Below are 23,177 nucleotides of genomic sequence, written 5' to 3' on the forward strand. Positions count from 1 at the left end.
TTTATGGGAGAGGACACTGAGTCCAGGGTGTGAAATGACTTGCCTACGGTAACAAGTACTAAGCAGTGGAACAGAAATTTGAAAGAAAGAACTAAGAGCCAGCAACCAGGAAGTGGGAGCACTTCAGAATGTTGTTTACAAGTATATGTCAGTATTATTTATTTATTATAGTGGTCTATACCACTCAGAGCATCTGGTAAAGTACTTTGCCTAGTACAGATGCTTAGGAGAAATATAAAAATAGCTTGCAGAAAACAAATCATTTTTGATTAATTCCAACTAAATTCACCAGGGGAGACAGTACGGTGACGCTCAAAAAAAAACCAATCAAAGCCCATAAACAAAGCTACACCCTCTTATTCTACTTCCCAGGTAGGATTCAGGTTTTACTCTCCTGTCGAGGGTATGTAGCCTAGCCTATCATCACAAACGCTGAGAGCACTGAGTACACCACCAGCCCTAGGAATGACTGCCCTGTCCTGATACCAGAAGGCATGAGGCTGCTTGAGAGAGAGAAGCCAGTGAACCTCCCTGAAAGCCAACTGGAGTGAAACTTCTCTCTCTCTCTCTCTCTCTCTCTCTCTCTCTCTCTCTCTCTCTCTCTCTCTCTCTCTCTCTCTCTCTCTCTCTCTCTCTCTCTCTCTCTCCATACATATATGTGTGTGTGTGTATACATATACACAAACATAATATTAATTATATAACAAGGGCATCTGTAATTGCTTATTGTGGCTAGGCAGTGGTGACAACAGGAGGCTTATTCCTTTGTCTCTGAGGCCTAGAGGATCAGGAGAATGGTGGACACACCAGATATGAGCCCCATTAGGCTCCACTGAGACAAGGAATTGGATGATCTAATGTTGAAGTTCATTCAAAGAAAGTAGGGAATGTCAAGGGATGACTGGTGGTGCTCATTCATTCAACCTCAAAACAACATTTATTGAATTCCTGTCTTTAATAGGTGACATTTATGTAGTCAAGCAATATTGGCTGAGATCCTATTAATTATCACTTGCATTCCTACAGCACTGTAGTGGGCTCACGAACTGCTTATTTTATGAAGAAATGTCCAATACTGCAAGTATTATTGTCCCTGTTTTATGGATGAGGAAACTGAGGCTCCAAGAGAGTAAGTGATTTGCCAAAATCACACAGTTGGAAAGGGGGAAAGCTGGAACTTGAACCCAGTTCTCCTAACTCTGAATTACAGAATTTTTAGTTACGCAAACTGTTTCTCTCTCTGTAAAGCACCATGCTAGGAGCCAAGAAGGATACAAAGATAGGTGATGCAGTCCTTTGATGTAATGCTTATAATATATCAAAGGAGATAAAACATGCATAAATAACTGCAGGATAGTATGTGGCAAGTCCTGAAAGAGTGATAGAGCCAGCATAATAGGAGTTCAAAGGTGAATGATCATTTCCGCCTTTCCAGCTGGGTCTTAAAGAAGTAGGAGATTTCAACAGATGAAGATGGAGGATGTGTTTTGTAGGGGGAAACGGGATGATAAGCAGATAGGTAGAGAGGGAGCTTTTCAGGTAGAGGAAACAGCACAAACAAAAGTATGGAGGCAGAAAAAGGCAAGCTTTAATAGAATGGCAATCCATTCAGTTTGTCTTTAGGAGCACAACACCCTGAACCTTTGTTTCCCTTTCCAGCCAGATCCGTGGAAGCCAGATTTTAATGGGAAATGGACCATTTTGCTGCCTCCTTTCTAAGGAGTCGTTCTGAAGATCCTAAGGGCTAGAGCAAGAAAGAGAGAGGTCTGTTATGGAAGCAAAAATCAGAAAAGTCAGCAGCTTTTAAGATGTTCCCTTTTTAAAGAAAGGGAGGGGGAAAACTTTTATTTCCTTTTAAAAACAGAGTATGTAGGAGTAGGGGTGAGGGTGGGAGTAGGTGGGAGGCCTGTAGAAAGTTAAATATGAATTCATATACATAAAAGCCTATTCTAGGATCCCATTGGAAACAAAGCCAGAAAAATATGAACTTAAACACTGCTGGGAAAATTTGGGTTGGATAACACATTAGACTTCTTGACTGCTGGGTGGTAGGTATTTCAGATGAGTTTGGTTGGTGAGAGGTCACAGAATCTCTTCTAGTCCAGTGCCTAACATCTTTTAAGGATTATTTAGGTATGATATTCTGATAGGGACTGGGGACAAGCTAAGTGGCCTGTGAAGGTCCCCTCTGGTCTTAAGACTCGAGACATGAATACTTGACTAGGCTTTGAGGCTGTTAAGCTCCCCAAAGAGAAAAGCACATTGGTAAGAGATAAAGAGACATTTGGAAACAGATCATAGTCTTAGAGAAAAGTATATCTAATAGAATGTATTGTATGTAGAACAGACTGTACAATAACGAAGTGGGGGGAATAGTAAATAGAGAGGATGAGAGAGAAACAATGGAGCTATCTACAGGATTTCAATGACCTCCCCCCCAAGCATTTAATTATCTTGAAAGAGATTTTCATCTTCCTGCTATGGTTTCCTTGTTGTCTCCCCTTTCTTTCAGTTGTTAAATGTGTGTGTGTGCTTTAAAAAGCAGGAGAAAGTAAACAAATGTATATATGTGTGTATTGTATGTATATGTGTACATATATATGACAGCAAACCTTTATTAAGCACCTAGTATGTGCTAGACTGTGCTAAGTGTATATGTGCATATATACACACTCACATATATGCATATACCTGTGTATATATAATATGCATATATGTATATTATGTGTTTTAAAAGCAAGGGAAAGTAAATACATATAAGGCATGTATACATGTGTATGTATGTACATGCATGTGTGAACAAACATTAAATACCTACTATGTGCCAGGCACTGTGCTAAATGAATCTGTGTGTATATACATACATATACATATACGTGTATATAATGTGCATATATAGCCATGTGTATTTGTTTGTGTGTATATATATATACATGTGTATGTATATATGTATGTATGTATGTGTATATATATATTATATATATATGGAGAGGGGGGGACATATATGTACACATACCTTCTTTTTGGAGATTAGGGTGCAGATAAAAGAATAACATAAAGGTGGGAGGTTTACACCTGATGATTTTAATATCAGGGGAAAGGGGAGAGAGAGAAAAGAACCCGTTCCTGCTTCTTGAGTGTTGGACAGACACACCAGGGATTCCTCTTGAAGAGTGATGTCCTTAAAGACTTAGAGAGAAAGGAGTGTGATATTTGTGTCATCCTTGGGCAGGGGTAGCTACTAAAAATTCTCTTCATCTTAGAGATTTGCTGTTGGAAACACCCAGAAAGATGATGGGGTAGCAAAAGAAAGGAGAGTGAGACCTAGGCAAGAGAAAATGGTACAGGAGAAGAGCCTACATACTGATTTTGCCCTCTAATTCTTTTCAGTTGATTTTGTGTTATTGTAAACCCCCAGACCTCTTGTTGTAGTAGGAGGTTTAAGAATAACTGGAAGTCATATAGGTGCCGTCCTTATCACTCTTGGGGTAAGTTAGCTTTGGTTCATTTTTTTCTGGGATATTGGTTTAATTCAGAAAACTAAAATTTTGCTGTGTATTTCTTGAGTTGAATTTGTATGTTCTAAGTCTACCCAGCTGATGTATGTCACACCAGGATGCTTTGCTTTGGGTTTGCAAAACAGGAAAATAATTTGTTGTGTGTATGTCAGTTGTAGTAGGGTATCTGGGAAATGGAACGTTCATCTAAGATTCTAGATATAGAATTGGAAGGGGTTATCAGAGACTATTCATTTCAACCCCCTCATTTTATAGATGAGCCAATGAAGACCCAGAGAGATGAAATGACTTACCCAGGGATTGATCCCAGGTCCTCTGCCTCAAGAGCCAGTCAACCACACTGCCCCTAGTTGACCACCTCTGAGTAAATAATTCAACATATTTTAGATCATTAAAATGAGTCTGTTTCTTAATCTACTAAAGAGGAATACTACTTGGACTCCCTGCCCATGAATGTTATTTTCAATAAAATGCTTAAATGTTAAAGTGCTCTCCAAGGTGTCCCAAATGCTTAGTGCATTTAAAACTATGCTTAAAGAAACTAAGTTTAAAATGCACAAAGACCTCAGGAATAAATACCTTAAGATGCATTATGCACACACACACATATATGTATATATGTATATATACATATATACACACATATATGTATATATGTATATATACATATATATATAACTTATTTAAACATTCATTTTTAAGACATTGAATTCCAAATTCTCTTCTTCTATCCAGTCCCTTCCTGACTGATTGAGAAGGACAAGTAATATATCATTTACACAAGTGAAGTCATATAATACATATCTCTATATTAGTCCTATTGCAAAAAAGGAAGAAAAATAAAGTAAGTGATAAAAGTATACTTCATTCTGCACTCAGAGTTTATCAGTTCTCTCTATCTGGAGGTGGATAGAATTTTTTTTATCATGAGTCCTTTGGCATTGTCTTGGATCATAGTCTTTCATAGTCATTCATAAGTCTTTCATAGTAGGTCATCCTTAGGATATTGCTGTTGCTGTGTATAATGTTCTCCTGGTTCTATTAGTTTATACAGGTCTTCCCATGTTTTCCTAGTACCATTACCCTCATTTCTTATAGCACAATAGTATTCCATCACAATCATATACTACAAATCACTTGGCCATTTCCCAGTTGATGACTATCCACTCAATTTCCAAGTCTTTGCTTCCACCAAAAGAGCTGCCGTATTTATTTTTTTGTACATATAGATCCTTTACCCTTTTCTTTAATCTCTTTGGAATACAGACCTAGTAGTGGTGTTGCTGGATCAAAGGGTATGTCCAGTTTTATAGTCCTTTGGGAATAGTTCCAGATTGTTCTCCAGAAGGGTTGGACTGGTTCCCCATTCCACCAACAGAGAAAATGCACTAAGTTTCTTGGGACACCCTATATAAATGTGAGTATTGTTATCATCCTTATTAGCAAGATCCAATCCCTTTCAGCTGACCATGATATAATGTGAAAGGATGATTGTTTTATTCTTGGACCAGATAAGTCTCTACTTGGGAGTGAGAGAAATGAGACGCATAAATACGGAGAAGGAACATTGAGGTTGAAGGACATTGCAGCCATGTGGAAGGCAGCATGATAACAGATAAAAATGTTGGATATGGAGTCAAAAGACCAGAATTTGAATCCTGGCACTGTCAATTTTGACCTTTTTGACCTTGAGCAAGTTACATTATCTCTAGACCTTGGTGTCATTATCTTTAAAATGAGATTGGATCACATGATCACTATACTTTCTTCCAGGTCTGATTTTATGATCTTTTGATCTCTTGTGTCATCTGTGGGTATCCGCAAGTATACTTGTGTTGTCTAGGGTTGTGTCCAATGGGCTTCCCCAAAAGGAGAAGTGAGTAGTGATGAAAGCATGTTTTCCAGATGCAGCCCATAGCCACCCATCTGAATTGTTTTATCTGAGCTTACTCCAGATTTCCCATCCCCAGGGGAGGGTGCTCTCTGGGCATGAGGCATACATAACACCCTGGGCAGAGTTCAGACCAATCCTCTTAGACATCAGAGGAAGCCCATGTCTCAGCTGTTTCATGGATGGTCCATAGGTTTTAATTTCCTTCTAATTCCAACGTGAGGGGATCCAGACAGGAGCCTTTTGTTAGCCATAAATGTTGCTGCCAAGTACCCTTTCATCTGGACCACGCCATCTCCCATCCCCTGCAAGGTTTTCATCTTTGTGTCTTCCACTTTCAACACTGGCTTTGTTGACAGTCACAAGGGACGTTAAATTACCTCCTTTTCCCCCTGCACAAAGAACTCATTCAGGTGGAGTTATTGGTCCAGAACAGAGGACTGCTTGATCATTGTTGTTACTATATTAATGATAATTATTCTGGGATAATTATGCTTATTATAAATAGAATGTTCAATAACACATGCCGGTTATAGTAACTATATTCCAAATTACGAGTGATTTTATTATGACTGATGATGAAATTGTAGTAAGAAGTAATTTGACTTCAGCACCAGACACTCTGAAGCAGAGCACAGTGGATAAAATCAGATAAGGCCCCCTACTTGAGGGAGGGGTGGTCCCAATCTAGATTGACCAGATAAAGAGAAAGGTCATGCACTTGTGGGAAAGAGATGGAAGGCAGAAGAAGAGAAGAGAGATCCTGACTCAGTGATGACAGATCATGGTCAAATTGTCCTCCTCTCAACTTTATCAGTAAGGGAAATCCAGACTCTGGATAAAAGGCAGAAATAAGAATAACATCCCGCCTTTGAGAAGAAACATGGTATAGTGGGAAACATGCTAAACATGCTAAAACCAGAACCCTGCTTCTGACACTGACTAGTGCTGTGGTCATGACAAAGTTGTTGAATCTCTCTGATTTAGAATTTCTTCATCTGTAAAATGAGCATGGTAGTTGTACTGTCTACCCCATGGTCCATTGTTAGAAGGATATTTTTATAAATCTAATGTATTATAGAAATGTGAATTGCTGCTATTATTATAGCTCTTATATATAATTATAATATCATATATAAATATATAACTATATATACATATGTATATATATATAACTCTATATGTGTGTGTGTATGTTTGTGTGTGTGTATGTATATATTGGTAAAGCTTAGTCAACTTCTCTCTTAGTGCCAGCTGGGATTCCTCTCCATTGACCCATGACATGGGCTTCCCTCAGAACAGGTCTAAGGGGTGAAGCCCAGGCCTCAAAGGACTTTGGCTCCCCAGATTTCTCCCTCATGTTATCCTGAAGCCTCTGGCTAGTCAGTGGTTCTAGAGCTTTCCTGGAACTCAGAGTAATAATAATAGTACTGGAATTCTAAGAAGGAGTTGTGATTCCATCAGCATAGGGAACTCCTGGTATGAAAACCTCCTCTGCCAGTGAAGATCTAACCAATCCCTGACTTGAGTAGGAAAGTCCTAGGGAACTTTTTGAGGCACATAAGGGTTAAGGGATTTGCCCAGGGTAATATAAATTATATCAGAGGATCTCCAAGTCTATAAATGTGGCTTACGGGTTTGGAATAATTATGGAATCCTAATTCTGGAGCGAGAGGAGACCTGGCCATGTTGGTTGGAGGAAGTTCCTGCACTAGGACCTTTTTGCTCCTGTTCAGTTGTTTCAGTTATGTCTGACTCTTCATGACCCCATTTGGGAATTTTTTGGCAGAGATACCAGAGTGATTTGCCATTTGCTTCTCCAACTTATTTTACAGATGAGGAAACTGAGGCAAACAGGGTTAAGTGATTTGCTCAGGGTCCCACAGCTAGTAAATGTCCAAGGAAAGATTTGAACTCAGGAGGATGAGTCTTCCTGACTCCAGGCCTGGTACTCTTTCCACTTTCCACTGTTCCATCTACCTGTCCTACTCTAGGAGTACCCTATGCTAATGAACTTTAAGCTATAGAATGTCATATAATAATAATTATGGTGAGTTCTGCATTTGCATAACCCTTTAAGGCGTATAAAGTGCTTTGCAAATATTTCATTTTATTGTCACAACCACCATAGGAGATAGATGTTATTATTTTCCCCATTTTACAATGGAGGAAACTGAGGCACACAGAAGTTAAGCATTTGCCTATGGGTCACACAGTTAATAAGTGTCTAGGGCTGGATTTGAACTCAGAACTTCCAGACTCCTAGTCTATCCACTGAACTATCTAGCTTCCATTTCCTATGAGGTAGATAGTGCAAGAATTATTATCCCCATTTTAGAGCTTCAAATCAATCTAATCCAATGCAACAAGAATTTATTAAGCAACTCGCAGAGAAGATGATGTTAGACACTGGGGATACAAAACAGTCCCTGCTTCCCTTCTACTGTTTGAACACAACATGTAAATGGACAAGTATAGACATGATGCTTTGAGGAAAAGAAAATCACGGACGAAAAGACAAATTATCTCATAAGCAAAACTTAGAAGAAAGTTAGGGATTCTGCAAGGCAGAGGGGAAGACGGAGTGCATTCTGGGCATGGGGGTACAGCTCATGCTAAGGCTTGAAGGAAAGTGGAGATGAAGGGCTAAGTCTAGAAAGTAAGCCAATTGGACTTGGATTTTCTAGACTTTACAGACGAGGAAACTGAGGAAGAGTAAGCAATTTGCCATAACTAGTAAGTGTTGGATCCTGCATGTGAATCCATGTGTTGTTAGCTCTACACTTGGAAAACTTCCATGGAGAAAGAAGAGGCAGGTTATCTATCCCCTGGGTGTGGGGAGAGAGGCATTTTATTGGCCTTTTAAAAATATCAGAGATGGATGTTTTTCATAAAATTCTCCAGCAAAGAGGATTCTACAAGTGACCTCTTTCACCCATTTGTGTGTGTAACAAATATCCCTGTCAGGAAGTCCATCCTTTTATCTAACTAGAATCCTGTATATTGCACCTTAAACCCATTTTCTCTTGTTTTCTCCTGAGTAGGGATGAAGAATGGCCCTGTGATAATCATTTTTACACTGGTAGATTATTTTCAACCCTCCTCCCATTTTCTCTTCTCTGGACTAAATTTAGCCTATTTCTTTGTCTTTTCCACAAAGCACAGACTTTTTTAGACACGTTTATATTCATTTTCATAACACTCCTAAGAAGGAGAGAAGGAGAAAGATTGTCCTGGCCATTTATCAGAGAAAACAAGCTAGAGACTTGATCAGGCCTATATAGCTGATGACAGGTCCAGGAATGGAAGGGAGATGCTCTGGTTCCCAAGAATTGGGGCACAAGCCATGCCTTTGAGCCGTCCCTCCTTCAGGCTGCATGGATGCATTTGGAAATAAGGCTAGAGGGCTGGGAGCAGCAAGGAGCCCTGGGTCAAGTCAAACCAATACCCCAAATTCTTCAAATGACTGTTTTCAGCAGCTACCCTCTCCCTCTACCCTCCCAGACCCCTAAGCTTCCTTATTCTTTCCAGATTCCCTTCCCTTTTCCTTTCCTTGGGTGCCTGGCTGATTCTATGAGATTTACTTTGGTTCCAGTGTTATCTGTAGTACAAGGGAAGTGACCTGGGACTAAACTATTGAGCTTTGTGGTTGCTTTGCTTTATTAAGAGAATGAAAAGTACAATTAGCCTGAATCCATGCTGGCTTAGCTAGGAGTCTGCCAGCCAGGGACCCCATCTTTCCTGGGTTCAAGTGAATCACATGTCCCCGATCAGGGCCCTTCTGCTAATCTTGAAGATCAGAAAAGGGAGAAAATGAAGTCCTGATTTAATCATATACAACCTGAAAAACTTCCCTCACAGCAACCTGGACAAACTCTACCAATTCTACTGTGCTTCAGGAGATATAAAGATAAGTCCACTACAGGACTTATCCTATCCTAGAGGAGCTTAAAATCTAGTAGGGAAGCTAAGATAGTCACATAAACAAATAGAAATTACAATGTAATAAATGCAGAGGAGAGGATCCTTGGATAAAGCTGGAAGGAGTTTCAGAAACATCTAGACAGTCCCCTAATTTTTACACATGAGGACATGGGTCTGAGGAGGTGACTTCCCAAAGGTCACACCAATCAGAAACTTCACAGGTCCTCTGACTCCAAAATCACAACTCTTTCCATTGCCCCACAATAAGGCACAGCATTCCAGAGTGGATCCTGGGAAGAAGAAATTACTTCTACCTAGGAGTAGGGGATGAATATCTGGAGGGGAAAATATCTGAAAGGCAGTGACATTCTAAGTTAGGCATAAAGTATGGGTGAGGCAGACCTTGACTGGGAGTTGGAAGCAATCAAGGCTCACATTCTAGAAACAGAAGGTAGAATGAGTAAGGGCCCAATCAAGCAACCAACAAGCATTTATTAAGCACCTACTAGATACCAGGCACTGTGCTAAGTACTGGAAATAAAAACACAAAGAAGGAGACAATCCCTACTCTCAAAGAACTTTGGTTCTAACAGAGCACCCAGAGAAGCGTGTACAGAAGAAATATAAAGAGAATAAACACAAATCAAGACAGAATAATTCCATACAAGTTTGTTTGGGAGGCAAGGCGTTAGTAGTTAAGAAGATGAGGAAGGCTTTCAAGCAGAAGACAGCTAAAAGGGTTTCAGTGCTAGTTTGAGAAGCATGTGATGAGATACACAAGGTAGCATCATATGAGGTAAGACTGGGTTAGGAAGTTTGAGCCAGATTATGGAAGGTCTCAAATGCCAATTTAAGGTCTCTCAACTTTATACGGAAAGCAGTAGGAAACTAGTAACAGCTTGTGAGCAGAGATGTATTCCAGTCTCTATGAAGATTAGTTTGATGGTGATTTGCAGTGATTTGTAGGAGAATCAGAAAAGGTAGAGAATGGAAGGTGAGGACGTAATCCAGATAAGAGTTACGGAGTGTCAGAAGGAGGTTAGTGGCAATATGACAAGAAGAAGAAGATGGATACAAGAGAAAAGTATGATAATGCTCAAGAGTGAATGGAGCCTCTTTGAATTTTTCAGAGGGAACTCCAGAAATCTAGGATTTGGCTGCCCTGGAAGCCCGATCTCTGACCCAGGATTGTTACCTTGGCCCTTACCCTCACCCCTTCTTAAGGGCTGGAGGGTACTCCATTATATCCCATTTTTCTTCCTGGTCTCTCCAAGCCTACCGTCTCCCCATCAATCTCTTGGGCCTTCTTGCCTTCACCCATCTATAAGGTTATGGGCATTTCCTCTCTGTATTATTACTTGTACTCTCTCTATAAACAGAAAAATCATAGATCACACTAATGGCATTAAAAACTTGGGGAATGTGGAGGAAATGCATGGGGTATTAATTTTTTTTTCTTGGGGCATGATAGGACTGGGGAGGCAGGTATAAATTTGGGAGGAGTGGTCTCCCAGAGAACTGACACATCTCAAAAGATTAATGGGGCCTGAGATGTCTTTTGGGAGGAGCACCAGTCGTCACTCATCTCCTCAGTCAACTGCTAGAGCATCACGCTTCTTTGTCCCTCCTCTGCAAGGATCCCTCCAAGGCCTGTGCATTGGAAGATAACTTTGATGTTATAAGGAGGAGAATTAGAGCAGTAGTCAGGTAAACAAGTCAAAGACTGTAAATCAGAGGCCACTGGAGCTCAACAAGCCAGCCTGCTCCCCATTCCCATCCCCATCCCTGGTCATTGGCGGCTCTGGAGGCTGTTTCAATCTCATGATAGTATAGCACAGGCAATGTTTTTGTAGTCATGGCTTATCAATCCTTTCATCTTTCTTATTTCAACTATTTAAATAGATAGTGGCATACACATATATACACACATACACACACACACACATACCTGCCTAAGGTTAATTTCTATCTACTCTGAATATATCTTATATATGCATGATCATTTTCAAGTTGTTCCCCTCTTTAGAATGGGGGTTCCTAGGATGTAGGGTTCATATTTTTGCCCTTTTGTAGCCCCAGGACTTACCACAGTGCCTGATACATAGGAAGCATTTAATAACTGCTGAGTGACTCAGGCTGTGCAATGTCAGGAATGCTAGAGTAGAAGTCAGGGAAACCCAAATTCAGATCCTGCCTCAGACACTTCCTAGCTGTCACCTAACCTCTGTTTGTCTCCATTTCCTCATCTATAAAATGAGAAAAACAATAGTTCCTACCTCCCCAAATAGGTAGGCATTGTGAGGATCACATGAGATAATATATGTAAAACAATTTGCAACCCTTAAATTCTATGTAAGTGCTACCTACTATATTAACTTTGAAGAGCCATGACTCTATGATCCCTCTCTGGGCCTCAGCTTCCTCATTTGTAAACTAAGGAGGATGATCTGGGTCAAGGAATCATTACCTTTTATATCAAGGATCCCTTGGGCAGGTTGATGAAACCTGTGACTCCCTTCTCAAAGCATTGATTGGTTCCATATCTCTGAAGGAAATGATGTGCTTCAGCATTTGGTGAAAATAAAAATGTATTTCTGTTTTCTGATCCAAGTTCACAGTTGCCCTCAAACCTATCCACGGATCCTAAGGATTGCTGGTTAAGAAATTCCTAGCTAGATGAATCCCAACATCCTTTTCAGATCTAAATCTTATTCTGAAAGGATGATCTCTCTGAAGCTTCTATCTGGATGATCCTTTGCAGGTTTAAATTAATTCTAAAGTAAGTGTGGGGTTGGACAGCCTACTTCTAGCCTCACTCCTACAGTGCCCAGTTCTTGCCAAAGCCACTTTTGAGATTACTGTGTTCTCTACCTTAAAGGAACCTATATTCTAAAAGATTATCTTAGACAATATAACGTCCTCCAGAGTGGGAGGACTCTACATCCTAGAGGAATGCTTGGGAAGCATCTTAGGGGACAATTCAGAGTGGTACAGTCTGATGATAATGTATCACTGCTGTGGTTATCCTCATCAGAACATAGACCGAGTGAGCCCCAGTATTATGTTGTTAAAATAATAATAATCCCTTGGATTTCCAAAGTACTTTATACTTCTCCAAGCCCTTCTCACCCATATTACCCACACTAACCCTCTGAAGTAGACAGGGTAGACTTTGTTCTCCACATTTTACAAGTGAGGAAACTGAGGCAAGAGAGGTAGAGTAATTTGTTCAAAGTCACAGAACAATAGAGTTAATACTAGAACCCAGGTCTCTTAGCTTCTAGTTCAATGTTCCATCACTATATTATGTTGTCTTTGTATAAAAGTATAGTAAAATATGGTAAAGTTCCCTTGGGATGACCCCAAACCACCAGGACTGGGGGAAACAGTTGATTCTAGTGGCATCTGATGGTAGCTGCACATTCACCAATGTGTTTAAAGAAGTCAGAAAAAGCTGGTGTTTTCCTGGATGTGACCAGCCTATATCTGGTGGGGAGACAACCAAGTGAAAAATCAATTGGGGAGAATGGGGAAAATAATCAATACCGTTATTATTACAATAGCGTCTTGTTGTGATATCTGCCCAAATCCTTCATGACTGGAAGCCAGAAAGTAGAGCAAAACCTTTAGGACAAAATGGAAGCATTTTTAGGGGGAGAGGGACAGAATGGGACTCTGGGTTTAATGACCCTGTTTATTTTGGGTTTGGAGGAGTCAGAGTAGAACAAGGGAGACATTAGGATCCCAGATTTAGAGTTGGATGGCCCCTCAGAGGTCGACTCATCCAGCCCCCTCATTTTACATACAGAAAAACTGGGGCTCAGAGGAGGTCACGTAGAAAGTAAATGTGAGGGGGGATTAAAACCCAGGTCTTTTTCACTCCAAATCCAAACTGAACCCCAGAAGGAGGGGGCAGACAAAGTGGCAGGGAGGTCTGTAGAGAGGCAAGAGATGGGAGTAGGGGCTGAGAAAGGATGTCAAGGCTAAGAAGTAGCATTTGATAAAAGACAGGCAGATGAGGAAAAATTCTGAAAGGAGATGGAATAGAAGAGAACCTGAAAAGTCAAGAGAATGGAAAGGTGGTAGACTGAGGGGAAACTGTCTTCAAACAAGACAAAGAGATGCTTTGAGACAGCTCCTTGGGCAGATTTACTTTTGCTGTTTCAGTTGATTCTTGACTCTTCGTGATCCCATTTAGGGGTTTTCTTGGCAAAGATGCTGGAATGATTTGCCATTTCTGTATCCAACTGATTTTACAGATGAGGAAACTGAGGCAGGCTGGATTAAATGACTTACCTAAGTGTCTGAGGCCAAATTTGAACTCAGGTCTTCCTGACCCCAGGTCTGGTGCTCTATCCATTGAACCAGCAAGCTGCCCTGAAGAAGGTGATGACAAAAGATCAATTCCTCTCAAATTGCAGAAGTACATCAGGCTTATACATGGCCTTGATCCTGAAGATTCAGCATGGGGCACAGTCAAAGTCTGGAAAGATGGGGTGGCTAGGTGACAGAAATGACTCCTTCATGCCTTATTGCCTTAGAAGAGGTTGCCATTTTACATTTCAATTAAGAGGTACACAGGGGTCAATCCACAGCACCAGCAGAAGAGAATCTACCCAGCCCAACCTCTACCACATCAATTATTATTAATGAACTTCCTCTCAGAGCAGCCAACCTTTTTATATGCAAACTAGGCCTTTATGGAGCCACTGGCAATCAGGGCTCATTAATGGACTCATCATAAGCCATGGAGGGATATAATGGAAGGTGAGAGGAGAGATGGAGGCTTAAGAATCTCTCCTGAGGTTTTGCCTCTCCACCTCTCCTGGACTGTAGCCAGCAGAGTCCCAGGGCTTAGGTGCCAGCCAACCACAAGCTTTGCAGCTTCCTGGACTCAGCAGGTTTTTTGCTAGTTGATGAGAGGTCCACCTTTACTCACTCTGTTGGGGATTTGCCACCCTCTAGAAATGGGGTTCAAAGGTTGAAGGGCACTATAGATTGGTGGTGTTGCCTAATTCCCCAAAGTTAGGATCAGAATTCCTGATGACCTTGAACTATATGCCTCAGTTTGTCTTCTGTGAAGTATCCAGTGGGTCAGCCAGAAAACTCTTAGAAGATAGCTCCACATATCTGATGATTTTATTACCAAAAAAATCTAGATAAATGGATTGCTAACTGCCCACAAGGTATCTCCATTTGGAGATGGCCCTTCAAACTTTACATGTCCTAAACTGAACCTAGATCTGTTCTCTCTTCATTTTTGTCAGTGCCCTATCATTCATTCCCTCTCCTATATTCAGAAGTTTAGCATCTTCCTGACTTATCTCTCACTTTTCATATTCAATTGTCTATCATGTCTCGTTTCCAACTCCACAAAAGTCTCACTACATTTTCTCCAGATCCTTCTTTTCCCTCCCATCCTCCTCCTTCCCAGAATCAGTCCCTGCTGCCACCTTACTCCTATAAATCCTGATTAATCTTCTCTTGTCATAGGATCATAGGTTTAAGGTCTGGAAGGGGTCAAAGATGTAGATGAGGAAACTGAGACCCAGTGAGATTAAGTAATATGGACAGTAAGTGACAGAGCTAGAAGGTGAAACCAGGGTCTCTGGCCCCAAATTCAGTGATCTGTACAATGCTGCCTCCCAAAGGCAGGATTTCTTTCTCTTACCAATATCTCTTCTCCTGGATGAAAACCCATATTCATGATGTCATGTGGAAGAAACCAGACATGTTTCATTTGCCTACAGGGGCTGAACAAAGGCCAAAGCATAAAAGATAGAGAGGCAAATTGAGATTTGATTTAAAAAGAGGCTTCTTAATCATTGGAGCTATCCAAAAGGGAATGGACTGCCTTGGAAGATCCTGGGGTCTGCTTCATTTGAGATCTTTGTGCTAGGGCTGAGGACAACTTGATGCATATATTGTGTTCTTGGTCAGGTGTGAATTGGACTAAATGGCTTTTGAGTTGCCTTACAACTCTAAATTTCTGTGATTTTGATTTCAGCCTGTCCTCTTTCACTTTTCCCTCATAAAGTTCCTTCCTTTCTTCTTTTCTTCCTTCCTCCCTCCCTTATCTATCTTTCTTTCTCTTTTTCTCTTTTCCTTTTGTTCTCTCTCTACTTCCTTCTTTCTCGCTTCCTTCCTTTCTTTCCTCCTTTCCTTTCTCTTTTTTCCTCTCTTTTTCCTTCTTTCCTTCCCTTCCTTCCATCCTGCCTTCTTTCTTTCCTTCCTTTTCCCTCTCTCTCTTTCTCTCTCTCTCATTATCTCAAATTCAATATGTCCAATTTGCATCATCTTTCCTACACAAAATTTTCTCTATTACCTGATTCCTCCATTTCTGTTAGTGTTTCCATCATTTTCTCAGTCAACATTCTGAAAATCTGATAGTCATCATGGAGTCTTTCCTTACTCCACCCTCCCTCCCCCGTATGCTGCAATCAGGTGCCAAGTTCTTTTAGCTCTTTCCCTTTTCATTTTCATTGCTCTTTCTCTAGTTCAGGCCTTCATTAGCTTTTCCTGGTCTCCTGAAATAGCCTCCTACCTGTCTTTGCCACCTCCAGGCTTCCCCTGCACCTCCAACTCATTCTCCATGCTGCTGACAGATTAACCTTCTTCTTAATACACAGCTATGATCATCATATTGCATGGCTCAGAACCCTTCAATGGCTCTCTATTGCCTACTAAAGTCAGTGAAAGATAGACTGGCATCCAGAGCATTTCCACAAAGTGGCCCCAATTCTATTCAAGCCCTCTTTCTCCTTCAAGTACTTTAATCTGAAGTCAAATTGGAATTCTCTCCTTTCTGTCTTTATCCCAGCTGTCCCCTATGCCCTCTCTCTCCATTATCTCCCATCTATTGAAATCCTACCTGTCCTTCAAGACTCAGCTCAAATGTCACCTCTTCCAAGAAGCTGTCCCTGGTCCCTTGGACATGCTTCAAGCAAAGTGATTTCTCATTCCTATGAACCGTTATAGTAAACATGGTGACCAGTGATGGAGTGGGAATGAAGGAGAACAGGGGCACAGACAATGAGTCAGATAAGCCATTACACAGAGACTGCACAGAATGGATACACTCCCAGGTTTTTTTTTAATAACTGAAGTGCCATAGAGAGGCTGCTAGAATGAGAGGAAGAGACAGGGAGACAGACAGACTGGGGAGGAGGGGGGGACAGAGAGAGAGAGAGAGAGAGAGAGAGAGAGAGAGAGAGAGAGAGAGAGAGAGAGAGAGAGAGAGAGAGAGAGAGAGAAGAGCCACTTACAACTGGCTGGAATGTTGGGGCTGAGGCCTTGTATGTAATCAACCCCCTCTTTCTCTTTTCCTGCTGGCCTTTCCAGCTCCTGGGGCTCCTCTTTATCTCATCGTTGGATAATGGCATGTGCAGCCTGGAGGGATCAGACGTCTCAGAGAGGAGATTAGTTTAATGGAACTGTGGATCTCCCCCTTCAGCAAGCCTGCTCTGCTTGTCGGCTTGCAGATAGATCTCTCAGTTGGTGCACTTGTTCCTATGTATGTTCATGTTCTTTCTGTCTCCCCCTCCCCCCTCCCCTTCCCTTTCCTCTCCTCCCCTTTCCTCCCTTATCCTCTCCTCTCCTTCCCTTCCTTTTCCCTTCCCTTGTCTTCTTCTCTCTCCCTTTCTCCATCCCCTTCTTTCTACTATATCTCCTTTTTCTCCTTGCTTCTCTTATGCCTGGAAAAGCCAGGGAAGGATGAAAGCTGAAGTAAAAGGGACCCAGCCACAGCCCTAGTTCTTGCGAAGTGTTCTGTTCTGGGTTGAGTCAGTTGATTTAGGGAAGGAGATCTTAACCTAAGGTCTGTAAAAAATTGGTTTATTTTTTATATTTTGATAACTATATTTCAATACAATTGGTTTCTTTTGTCAATCAATAAACATATTTAAGGTGCCTACTATGTGCTTGGCCCTGTGCTAAATGCTACAGATACAAAGAAAAGTAAAGGATAGTCACTGTTCTGGAGCAGGTCACAATCGAATGAGGGAGACAACATGAAAATAATCATGTACAAACAAGCCAAGTGCCAGATAATTGGCAATAATTCACAGAGGGAGGGCACTAGAACTCAGAGGGACCAGGAAAGGCTTCCTGTAGAAGGCCAAGTGTAGCGGGGACTTGGAGAAATACTGTCTATATTTTATGCATTAAAAATATGATTCTGAGAAGGGCTCTGTAGGTTTTGCCAGACTGCCAAAGGGAACCACACACACACACACACACACACACACACACACACACACACACACTCACGGTTAAGAACGCGTGGTTTGGGTTCACTTTATAAAGAGGGAGGAACAATTATCAAGAACAGAACTGGCTGGGACTGTTCCAGACACCATTCTTTACCTCCGCCATCCTCCCACAATTGACTTTCTTCCTGACCTGCCCTTTTGAGGGGAAGTGGAGCTATTGGGGGGGGGGGGGTGCTATGGGGAAATGGTAATCCCTCCCTCTGGTCTACACACCCATCAAGTGCCTGAGCATCCTTAGGGATAAGACCCTTGGTAAATAATTCTAGGTCTCTTATGATTTGGATTGCTAATATGCCCAGGAGCCATCATTCTTTCTGTGCCCAGTACAGAGCCCTGAAGGCTGGTAGTCTAGGAACCACGAACAACGGCATGGTGTGATTTATGCCCCTCACATGTTATTCCAGCAAAGTTATTAAAATCCTCTCTCCTTCCAAACTACCTTTTCCTCCCTTGAGAAAAGCACATTAGACACATACGCATGCTCAGCATAGCCCCAGGAACACACCAATCCATTTTTCCAACAAGGACTCTGAAATACAGTGAGCAGAGCCATTTTGGTCCCTCAAACCAGACAAGAAACTCTAAAGTCCTCACGCTGTTCACCCCTTCTGCCCTCGGCCAGGGCTTCACATAGCGCCGAACACCACATACGCTCTCATTCCATCCATCTCTACATCCCTACAAATACAGCTTGTTCCTACCAAGTATGTGTGTGTGTGTGTATAATGTATATATGTGTATTATAGTATGTAAATATATGTGTGTGCTTTTGTACAAATATGTGTATGAATACGTCTGTATATGAATATATATACACACATATATACATGTGTATATAAATGTACGTGTGTGTGTGTGTGTGTATCCAGAAAAGCAGAAAATACAGTAGAATGAGTACTTTGTCTGAATCAAAGGACCTAGGTTCAATTCCTGAGTCTGCTGTTTACTCTCTGGGTGACCTGGGCCGAGTCAGTTAATCATTTCTTTGGGCTTCAGTTCCTCATGTGAAATGAAGGGGTTGAACCAAATTTGAAGTCTCCTTGAAGTTTCAAGCTATGATTCGCTGATCCTAATACATGCATTCCATCTTCACTTTCTGTCTCTCTCTGTCTCTTTGTCTGTCTCTCTGTCTTTTTCTTTGTCTCTCTGTCTGTCTGTCTGTCTCTTGCTCCTCCCTCTTTCCCCCACTCTGTTTGTGGGTGTGTGTCCATCTGTCTCTTTGTCACTATCTCTGTATATCTCTATTTGTGTCTTTCTCTCTGTGTCTCTCTGTATTTCTCTTTCTCTGTGTGAATTAATGGTCAGGTGGATGGATGGATGCTTACCTAGACCCATATTCCTCATCTGTTAAAGAAAGGGGACAAGATAATCTCCTTGTCTCTTGATGTCAAGTCTCTAGGAGATGCACAGCAGGGACAGGGACTTGGGAGGAGAGGGAAGGGGCTACATCTGGAGACATTCCCTTCCTGTTTAACCCCTTTATCCCCACCTGACCTCAGCTCTCTCTGCTCTCAGGATTGCCCTCAGCTGCTACAAGTGGACAAGATCCTGGTGCCAGTGGAGGTGATCAAGCCCATTACCCTGAAGGCCAAGAACCTGCCCCAGCCACAATCTGGTCAGCGGGGCTACGAATGCATCCTCAACATCCAAGGTACTGAACAGAGGGTCCCTGCCCTGCGTTTCAACAGCTCCAGTGTGCAGTGCCAAAACACCTCGGTGAGTGCCACACCATCCTCCTGCCCTCCCTGACCCCTGGCCCACAGCCACTTTTCCATCATCCTCCTTGTCTGGAGTCAAGCCAGATCCTCCCTGGAGGGGTCCTCCCAAACACTAAGAATTTGGGGGTGCCTCAAGCTCCCCTCTTCTTCATGGTGAGAGAGAGACAGAGACACACAGAGAGAGACAAGGTGGGGTGCGGGGGAGACACAGAGAGAAAAAGAAACATGGCTCTGTTCAAAACAATGTTGTTAATGACAAGGGTAGTCTAAGTGAGGTGGGAGCTATGGTGACAAGGCAGCAGGAGGAAGGAAGCCAGCCCTAGGATTGATCGCCAGGACCACAGAGCCCTATAAATATACAAATAATTTTTTACTATAACTGTGACTGGCCTCCCAGGAGAACCATTGCTGTTCTCCTCACTGTACCAAGCATATGGAGGCCATTGCTGGCACCTTCCCGAAGCTAATAATTTCTCTTACCCAGTCTCCCGATGGGTGAGAAGATGCTTTTAAGGAATGCAGAGCTGAGAGCAGTAGTCCCATACAAGACACCTTACTAGAGCCCTACACAGATCAAAAAGAACATTTGCCCAAAGCCATAGACTGCATCTTTAAGTTGTGTCGGTCCTCTGCCTCTCTTCATCACAAGGAGCACTAGGTGAGAGATTGTGGTGGCATGAGCATTCTCAGAAACAAAATGAACCATGGGCAATGAGGTGGTGCAGTGGACAGAACACTGGTGCTGTTCAGTCATTTCAGTCCTGTCTGACTCTTTGTGACCCCATGTGGGTTTTTTTTTGGCAGAGATACTGGAGTGATTTGTCATTTCCTTCTCCAGCTAATTTTACAGATGAGGAAACTGAGATAAACAGGGTTAAGTGACTTGCCCAGGGTGACACAGCCAGGAAGTGTCTGAGACCAGATCTGAATGCAGGAAGATGAGTCTTCCTGACTCCAAGCCCAGAGCTGTATTCACTGCACCATCTAGCTGCCCAGAGTCAGAAGGACCTGAGTTCAAATTGAACCTCAGACACTTTCTGACTATGTCAGCTTGAGCAGCTCACTTAATTGCTGTTGACCCAATTTTTTCACCTGTAAAATGGGTTAATATTAACATCTATCTCCTAAGGTTCTTGTGAGGATAAAAATTATATCATATCCTTAAAATTCTTTGCAGTCCTTCAAGTACTCTATAAATACTAGCTCTTATTATTTAGAACTAAGGGGGTTTTTCAGATCATCTACTCCCATCCCCTCATATGACATGCAAAGAAACTAGGACCTGGGGAATTGAACATCTAGTCCTACCCTCTCATTTTACAAATGAGGAAACTGAGACCCAGGAAGGTGACTTTCCCAAGGTCACACATGCCATAAGTAACATAGGTTGAGATAATCATGCTGGAGCACTTTATTTGGGTTCTGAGAATCTGGATTCACATTTTGGTGACTGACTATTTTTGTAAACATGGGCAAGTCACTTAGTTTCTCAGGCTTCATTTTCCCTGTCTGTAAAATGAAGGGGTTTAGCAGATGAGTTATGGAGTTCTGACAAAGAGGTGATGAACCTCAATATTCATAATGAAACATACATATTTTTTGGACTTGACCAATGCAAAAATGGGTTTTCTTAACTTTTCATATTCATTACAGAATTTTGTTATTCTTTTTTTTTTTACTCCATTTCATGGAGGGAGAGAAAAATAAATGCTTATTAATTAGGAAAAGTAATATTAAATTAAAAATAAAATAAAATGAAGATGTTGGACTAGGTGGTCTTGAAAGTCCCTTCTACTTTGAGATCAATACCCCTAAGGACTTGTTTTAGACTCAGATCCCTTATTTGTGAAATGAGGGGGAAGGGGGAATGAACAAAATGACCTCACCATTCATTTCAGCTCCAAATCTTATGACATATGTGACCTACTCATTCTACCTGCATCACAGGATTGTTGCTAGAAAAGCACTTTGTAAACCTTCGAGAGTTATATAAATGTGTGCGATTACTATTAGTATTATTGTTATTGCTATGATGGCATACGGAAGGGCCAGCACATTTATCCACCTGTCTTTCTATGTGGTTATCTCCTAGACTTCTGTCTGCTGACTGCATTAGGTGCCCCTTACTTAGCTATTTATTTATCCACTTCCATATCTATCTTGTTTCCTTTGTGCCTAGCTCTTGACCTTCTTATCTGCCAACAAACCTCACAATCTCTCCATTTCTCCTCCTGTGTTTCCTTCCAACATCTAACACCAAGTGCTCAAGGAGAGAAATATATTAGACACATATCCATTCCCCCATCTGTCACTGACTATCTGATTGGTAGGATCACTGTAACTAGGTTTGAGGGTGTTAAGGATGACTTGGAATTTGTCAGATGCTAGAGATAATAGAAACAACACCGAATTATTGATGGGAAGCAGTCAAAGAAAGAAACTGAGGCACAGCTCGGGAATGTAGCACAGGCTCAAGTGGCATTGTAGGGTTCTGAGCCAAGAAATGACGTCACAAACTTTGAACACTGGACTTGAACTGATGAACAAATTTCTATGGCTCTCTCTGTCTACTCTTTGCCCCCTCCTCTAGCTACCAGAGTGCTTGCTGGCTAAATCTATCATTTTGCAGAAACTTTGAAAACAAAGAAGACATTAAACACTTCATATTCCTTCTTAAATCCTGAGGTCCAGTGGAAGAAGTTTGACTAAGAACTGTCTCCCCAGTCATAAAATCCCATGTGGGGAGAGAAAATCCTAGACAGCATTCAAATTTCAGGATTACTGAGCATGGATTCTTACTCTTGTAGGGGACTAAACCCCCTAAGATTAGTCTCTCTAAACACCATCAAGGGTTCAAGGCTGAAGCCCTGGCCAGAGTAGAAGGTCTGAGTTCTGAGGTCAGCTCCTATATCAGGTGTTCTTCAGATGTGAATGGTTCTCTCTCTCCTGGCCCACAGTTAGAAATGACAATAATGACTAAGACTTTTAAAACATTCATAGATCATATAGGCAATTTCATTTGATCATTATACCAGCCCTGTAAGTTATTATTATCCCCATTTAACAAAAGAAGAAACTAAAAGATAAAATAACATACTCCAGGTCCCATGGCTCATAAGTGACTGAAATAGAATTTGAATGCACATTTTTCTGATTATAAAGTCCATCTCCAATATGCTACTTTACACCCCTTTTATGTCTATTCTTAGCTGACCTAATGCTAGTGAGGATGAGACCTTTGTAAGCGCCATGTTCTGCATACTGCATTATCCATTCAAGATGCTACTAGTATAATAACAGTATGATTCTTGTTAAGTGGCTTAGGGCCAAAGACTTGGATTATTTGCATCTTCTAAGAAGGCTGGTAACAGTGATATGAGAGTAAATGCTTTTAACAATCAGCTTTCCAGGAAAAAAAAAATGAACGTAGAGTAAACTTAAATTTAGTTTACATTATTAGTATTTTATCCATCATTTTCTTAAGTCTAGATATTTAAGAAAACAATAAACCAAACCCTGATCTGTAGCCTTTGCTGATTTCCAAGGTATAAATGCTCACATTTAACATTTAACGATCAACAAGAGCCTGGTATAAGCTCAATACAACATACCTCTGCAATGGATCATGTTGAGCTGGCTGTTGCTCTGTGAACCCCTCAACTCATCTGCAGGATTTTAAATACAGGGGCATTTGGGAAATACAGATGAGTGCAAATGAGTGGAATAATGCAAAGAGTATTGGCACGGGAATCAACAGAACTGGATTCTAGTCCCAGCTCAGCCCCCAGCTAGCTGTGTGGTCTTGGACAAATCATTTCATTTCTCTGGACTTCTGCTTACTCATCTGTAAAATGGG

The 23,177-nt window shown here is 41.5% G+C and overlaps 1 protein-coding gene across 1 annotated transcript in view; it reads left to right on the top strand.

Annotated features, from left to right (window-relative positions):
• PLXNA4 (plexin A4) overlaps positions 1 to 23,177 on the top strand; it is a 564,470-nt gene that overhangs the window by 431,806 nt on the left and 109,487 nt on the right. The window contains exon 9 of the mRNA XM_072652713.1: positions 19,119 to 19,319. Within this exon, the coding sequence (XP_072508814.1) occupies positions 19,119 to 19,319 (201 nt within the window). The remainder of the gene's footprint in view (positions 1 to 19,118; positions 19,320 to 23,177) is intronic.

Source organism: Notamacropus eugenii, chromosome 3 (genome assembly GCF_028372415.1).
Source record: "Notamacropus eugenii isolate mMacEug1 chromosome 3, mMacEug1.pri_v2, whole genome shotgun sequence".
NCBI lineage: Eukaryota > Metazoa > Chordata > Mammalia > Diprotodontia > Macropodidae > Notamacropus > Notamacropus eugenii.